This window comes from Xiphophorus maculatus, chromosome 14 (assembly GCF_002775205.1).
Source record: "Xiphophorus maculatus strain JP 163 A chromosome 14, X_maculatus-5.0-male, whole genome shotgun sequence".
NCBI classification, from domain to species: domain Eukaryota; kingdom Metazoa; phylum Chordata; class Actinopteri; order Cyprinodontiformes; family Poeciliidae; genus Xiphophorus; species Xiphophorus maculatus.
Genome location: NC_036456.1, coordinates 7,420,484 through 7,427,167, shown reverse-complemented (window position 1 = coordinate 7,427,167; position 6,684 = coordinate 7,420,484). Strand labels below are relative to the sequence as shown.

The window sequence follows — 6,684 nt, the reverse complement described above, 5'->3', positions numbered from 1 at the left end:
GCTGAAACTGCCACGTTAATTTTAGCTGACTATTTAGAAAGTAATTTTGAAAAAAAAAATGGAGCTGTTTTTGTATATCTTTACATCTGTATCTTGATGGATTATGGAGACGTTGAATTGTTGCACAGTACATTGGGTATGCTTTTCAAGATTCCTGGAAAGCATGAAAGAAAGAGGAATGTTACACCTAAAGACCTGTAGAGCTGGTTGTTCAAACGTAGGTCAAAAAGTGTCGTGGTATCGATCGGTGAACTGCTGAGTGTTCATCAGAGACGGACTCAGGGAAGAAACTACCTGTAGTGGCTTGTTTTTGGAAATATTACTCTGTTATGCCGAGTTATGTCCTCTGCAGACCTGCTGCAGTTTGGACCCACCCTGTTTTGTGGATGAGCCAAACCACACAGTAATGACAAAGTTTCCTACTGTATAATGAATCTACAGTAGACGGTGATGAAAACAGGCGATCCAACTTAAGAAGAAAATTTAGATAATTTATAAGAAATTAAATTAAGTTTATCCAAGTAAATATATTTAGTTTATTAAGGTATCAAGTTAAGCAAACATAGATAGCTGCAATTTAATTACATTTTAACAATTTAACAATCAATTATTTTTAAGTTGTACCTCCATTCTCTTTTTCAGTGTAGAAGGCCATTGTCATCTCCACATTCTTGAGTGAGTTTGTACACCCTGAGACTTGTGAAACTCCTCAGAAAGATTTATTTTTTGATACTTTGAAATTGATATGCTTTCAGTTCCCTTCAGAATTGATATAAGGATTGATATACTCTTCAGAATAAAATCCCATATTTTTTTATTTTTCTTGTTACCTCTTTGCCTAACAACATAATGGACCATTCCTATGTTCTTAATAGGTTTAAGCTCTTAACACCCCCACCTTCCACCACCTTTTAATTGCTTCTATTTTCTTTTTCCTCCCTTCAGTGCTTCAGATATGTGATATATGAACAGAGGTGGGCTGTTTGGAAGTACATTTATTTGAGTACTGTTCTTGAGAACTTGTACTTTCAGTATTTATGTATCTTTGAAAGCACCCACTCCAGTACTTTAACTTAATATTAACTTAATATTTGGACAGGGCTTTGTTTGTTGGACTAATATTTGACCAGTACGATCATTACTTTGACTCAAATAATGAAACAAAGTACTTCTTTCACCGTTGTTTATGACTGAAAGTTACTCGTTTGATTTAGTTTTCATGAGAAGAAAAATTGCAGAATACAAAAAAGTAATTACAATTTGCCAAGGATGTTTATTTTTAGTCATAAATGCATGCAAATCAAAAGACTGTATAAACAAACCTTTAAAAGGTTTGAAGGTACATTAGCCAGTGACAAATCAGTGTAAATCTACCCACATGTGATCTTAACCATATATAAGTACAGCATTAACTATGTTTAATTTGGATTGAATACAGTAATACAGATGATTTTAATAGTAAAGTTGAGATTCTACTTAAACACCTTTGTGTTAACATTTTTCAACTAAGCAAAATTAATTGCAACTAGCTTAGGAGAATCCAGCTACAGAGGTGCACCACAAGAAGAAGCAAGCATTTTCTTAATTTTTTTTTAGCAACAGTTACATTCCACCGCTGCCGACAAAGACATGGAGAATGAGCCCAAGTGCAGAGAGAGCCACGAGGTGAGTGAAGTGACTCAGGTTTTCACCACTGCCAAAGAGGCTGTCATCAGTGGTGGAAGGCATGGAGGTAGGAGGCATGGAGGTAGGAGGCATGGTAGGGCAGGAGAACAACAAGTCATAATCAAAGCCAACGGAGATGAAATCGGCAAAGCCCGGTCTCATGCCAGTGACCGTGTTGCTGATCCACTCCTGATAGTTGGACACTCGAGAGTAGACGCCGGGTTTCATTGGAATGGCGCAGCCATAACCAAAACTCACCACCCCACCCTGGACCCACACAAGACTGTTGTACATCACCAGCGGTCCTCCTGAGTCTCCCTGTGAGAGGAAGCAGAAGAGATTTGAACTTTGCTTCTGCTTAAATTATTTTTTTGTGCGAATAAGAGTTGAGATTGTTTTTTGCTTGAGCACAATGGAATTTACATTATGTAAAATCTGCTTGGCCTGATTCTTTACAGAACAAAAATAAGTTGAGCTAAAAAAAATCCTTATTTGTTGGTCTATCACCTTGACATCATACCACCGTATGTTTTACAGAGTTGAGAAGATCCAGGTACATGACGAATCTCACGCACACACAAAAAAAAGTACTAGTCACCTGACACGAGTCCTTTCCTCCCTGATCGAGGCCAGCACACATCATGTTCTCTGTGATGGTGGCAAAGCCTTCATTGTAGCATGAGCACTTGTTATTTCCTATGATCGGTATTTCAACCTCCTGCAGGATGTCAGAGAGCATCCCATTACCTAATGGAAGAACAATTTCAGCGTTTTTGTTTTATGGGATTTCAGAAAACACGACTGTTTGAGTTGAATGAATGATCTGTAACTTACCAAGGTCACCAAAACCAGTGACCCAGCTGTGGGTACCCTCATGAAAGGTGCTGTTATGTGAAGCTAGGCACACCGGCTGAATGTAGTCTGTGAAATTGACGCTAGCCGACAGCTGCAGCAAAGCGATGTCATTGTCATAAGTGTGAGGGTTGTAATCGGGATGGACGAAGGAATGTGCGATCCCACGAATCTCTTCATTGGGGTTGGATTGCAATAAATTGTAGGCACCCAGATGAACTTGAGAACTGAGGATGTCACTATAATAGACAAAAGTAACAAAGATTGAGTTCAGCATTTAGAGATTGTCACCATCACCCTAGGAATCAGAGGTGAGAAGAGTAGCACTATTTTAACAGTTTTGCTCAAGGAAAAGTAGAGAGTAGCAATCTAAGAAATTACTCAAGAGTAAAAAAGCATTTGGTAAAGACTACTGAACTGCTGATCAAATCATCAACCATTAGATATTTAAAAATTATATGATCAGACAGACCAAAATGTTATCACACTTTCTGTATAGACTAGTCGTCACAGAAAAACATTCACATCCTCTGACGCTTGCGCCATCATGCTTCAGCATAGGGATTGTAATTGGGGATTTAAATGTTTTGTGGTCTAAAGCAGCAGTCTGTAACATTTATGAAATTTTTTTGTCTTTTATCACATTTTTGTTAAGACTCACAATGTTGTGACAGTACAGTATGAGGCAATCTGTGAAAAAGTCTAACTCCTCTGCCTTCTCCTTATGGACCTGCTGTTACCTGAACAAATATACTGCTATGTCATAAACAACCAATCAGCGCCAGGAGAATGGTCATAGTGCTGCTAAACCATCACCCTTGTTTACACGCTGCTCATACCCTCCACATTTCGGTCTGCTCCGCTGCAGCTGGTTCATCACAATGGAGGCTGTCATAATGCTACGGCTAGTTAGCATGGCCACTGGTGAGTGGATAAACGATTTTCCTGGAACTGTAAGTTGTTTCTCTGCCGTTGGCGTATACAGGTGTGATCGACAGCGCTAAGGCCCGCCTTCTGGCTCTGATTGGATGCTTTGAACTGCGAGCGGTGCATTTCTTCAGGGAGAAGGGGGGAGGAGCTCTATCTTTTCACACATTATCTCTCATATTGTCACGACATGGAGATAGTTTTAACAAATGTGTAAACCTATTTTTGTAACAGTGACATACTCTAGCTTTATCGGCTTCCAGAAAAAAATGTGGAAATAAATCCAGATATGATCAAATGGTTGTAACCATGCCCAACGAGAGACAGAAATCTCACCCTCCAATGCAGTGGGACGCGGTCAACACCCACTGGTCGGTGATCAGGGATCCACCACAGAAGTGACCATTAGCTCCCTGTATGCTGACCTGCCAGGGCCAACGGCCCGGGGATGCATCCTGACCCCCAACAATCCGGGGTGCTTTAGTTACAACACCACACACTGTTACGGAAAACAAGAAACAATAAGAAATGTCATAAATGTTGATATATAATGTTACAAAAAAATCATATTGTGTATAGTTTCACCACTTACAGCCGAGGTAAATAGAAAGTATACCCTCCTTAATTAATGACCAGATCAACACAGGACAAATTTCAAAATGTCAATATTTAAGCCAAATTTATACCACATCAAACCAAAATTGTTCTGTACAAAAATTTGTAAAACTATAGAATTTAAAACAGTCATACAAATCTAAAAATGAAATGCAAATTTTATTAGATTGTTCAAATGGCTGTATACGTTTTAATCACTGCTAAACGACACACAAGTTTGACAGAGTTCTGATTTTAACGTTGCATAACTAGTACTTAAGTAATCCTAAGAAAGAACACCATCATCTTGAAATATGTGATGTTAATACGCTCTAATCTGAAAACAAAAGTAGTGAACTTGTAAAACATGTAGAATTCATCTTTAACACTTACTTGGCTGCTCTTGTGCCAGACAACCTGAAACAAAGACCAAAGATGAGTTTATTAATTTAAGAAACAACCGTCTCCAACTCGGCATGTCATTACTCTCAGTATGTTTTGAGTTATATTTCCTATCCTTTTTGTTTTTAGTCCATTAGATTCTAATCTTAGATACATTGACTATAAATGACGACCCAATTTGTAAATTTGGTGTTTGACTTCTTTAATTTTCTTTTTTTTTGTGATAGATTTATTCAGGGATCAGGTTAAATTTGCATCCAGTGCAAAATAAGCAAACAATTACTACTTTTTTGATTTTAATCTGTAATTTTAAGCTCAACATATTTTATTTATATTTCTTTGTTTTATAGTCTGGTTAATAGAGGTGGGCGGATTGATCCAAAATATTTAACATTGATACCAAGATATCAATTTTGTGTAACACTGATAACTTGGTACCAATACTACCAAGTTAGTATCGGTATCGTATCAATTCAAGCGTGGTAAGATCGATACATTATTATGCATTTGTTATTGTAGTTTCTCAACTCTATCTTGAAAAGATTTTGTTTTGATTTGCTATAAAATTAGATTTTTTTGCACTTTGTTCTGGAAAATTTCACACTAATATTTAAATATTAAATATTTTTTAGACGCATATAAACTTTGAGTTAATTTGCTCAAATCTAGGACAGAATTTGGACAAAGAAAAAAAAACAACACAAAAATACCTAAACTTTTTTTTTCTCCCCTTCAGGGGGAGAAAAAAAGATCACTTTTTGTGGGCTCTAGTGTCCCTTATATGAAAGTAGGCTGACAGGAAAGGGGGAAGGAAAAGGAGGAAGGATTGCGGCAAATATCGCCTGGTCCGGGAATCGAACTCGCAACGACCACGTCAAGGACTCAAGGAATCCAAACGTGGGTTGCACTATCCCCTACACCACCACAGCACACCCCAAAAAATACCTAAACTTGAAGTGTGATAGTATAACAAACTTAAATAAAAAGTGTCAGTATTGGCAATACTGACCCTGTATTTGTATTTACTTGGCATTGAATACTAAAATATACAGAATTCATCACTTCTACTGATTATATAGCGGGGCTCAGATTTCCTTTGAGAATAACCACATAAAAGATTTAATTAAATTAAATTTCCTCCAAAATGAATAAGGAAACAGTTTATTAGTATTGTGCATTCCTAAACTCCTTTCAAAACTGAGGATTAAACAAGTACTGGCATCCTGCCAAAGGAAAGACTGGTTAAAAAAAAAAAAGTCTTCAAACAGGGTTTAAAATCAACTTTTAAATCAAAGTGCATATTCTCTTAATTTGATTTCATCAGTTTCACTTTGTGTGATTATTTAAATGCTGGAAAAGCAAGAATTTGTTCATAGTGGCATACTGTGTAGATAGAAAATAACTGTTTTTCTCCCACAACCGTGTTGAGTCAGAATAATTATCAGAAGAGTAAATAGCAAAAATATGAAGAGAGCAAGTTTGTAAAAATATTTCTTACCATTGCATACGAGACTGGTCAACACAATGAACGCAGACAACTTTTGAAGAGTCATTTTGAAACCCTCTAAACACTCATCACAAAGTGTCAGACTTTAATAGTCTGGCTTCAGATGTTTAGCTCCACCCCTAACACCATCCATCCTATTGAATACCGACCTTCATTTGACATAAGCTGTATGAAGAAAAAGATAGATGAAAAACATGTTTGGCCTCATGCATTGGTAAGGTGGTGCATTGTGCAGATACAAAAGATGTTCAGTGAAGCAACAATTGATTGTAATCAGAAGTTCTTTTTTTCCACCCTTGTCCTTTGTCCTCATCGTTCCCTTTTTCTCCTTTATGTCTTTGCCTTTAGTTAAGCAATAATTTATAATTCAAAGTAACTTTGGCTCACCTTTCTCAACATCATTTTACCCCGGCCCGCTAGATTAATCAATGCTGTATTCAGCAACTTTCTTTCTTTTCTTCCCTAGAAAATCAATTGAGATTTGAGAGTCACTTTGGTCTGTTTTTCTCTTCAACATCCATTCTTGAAGGAAGAGTCTGGGTTCAAGTGTTATAGGTCTTCCTGAGATTAGACATTTTGTGTGTGGACTTCGATGGGCTTCCTTAAATAGAAAACTTTTTTAAGCCAACTGGAATAATGAGCTGAACTTTTCTCACTGTTGGAATCCATTGAAATGCACGTAGCTGCATCTTCCTGTAAACGTAGGAGCTGGGCAAAACCATAGCTCAACTTTTAAA

General features: G+C 37.2%; 1 protein-coding gene across 1 annotated transcript; it reads right to left on the bottom strand.

Annotated features, from left to right (window-relative positions):
- Positions 1-1,253: 1,253 nt before the first annotated feature.
- LOC102230169 (serine protease 27-like) lies at positions 1,254-6,017 on the bottom strand. The gene is made up of 6 exons (XM_014475390.2): positions 5,939-6,017; positions 4,432-4,455; positions 3,781-3,943; positions 2,500-2,756; positions 2,264-2,412; positions 1,254-1,983 (listed from the first exon to the last, which is right to left on the bottom strand). Exons 1-6 carry the CDS (start codon positions 5,991-5,993, stop codon positions 1,603-1,605), a joined length of 1,029 nt encoding a protein of 342 aa, XP_014330876.1. The 5' UTR covers positions 5,994-6,017; the 3' UTR covers positions 1,254-1,602.
- Positions 6,018-6,684: the final 667 nt, after the last annotated feature.

Excerpts from the sequence above, each read along its gene's own strand:
- LOC102230169 (XM_014475390.2), bottom strand. The coding sequence starts at position 5,993 with ATGACTCTTCAAAAGTTGTCTGCGTTCATTGTGTTGACCAGTCTCGTA. Across the intron at positions 3,944-4,431 it reads TCTGGCACAAGAGCAGCCAA|TGTGTGGTGTTGTAACTAAA; the intron begins GTAAGTGTTAAA and ends TTTCCGTAACAG. Across the intron at positions 2,413-2,499 it reads CACTGGTTTTGGTGACCTTG|GTAATGGGATGCTCTCTGAC; the intron begins GTAAGTTACAGA and ends TTCTTCCATTAG.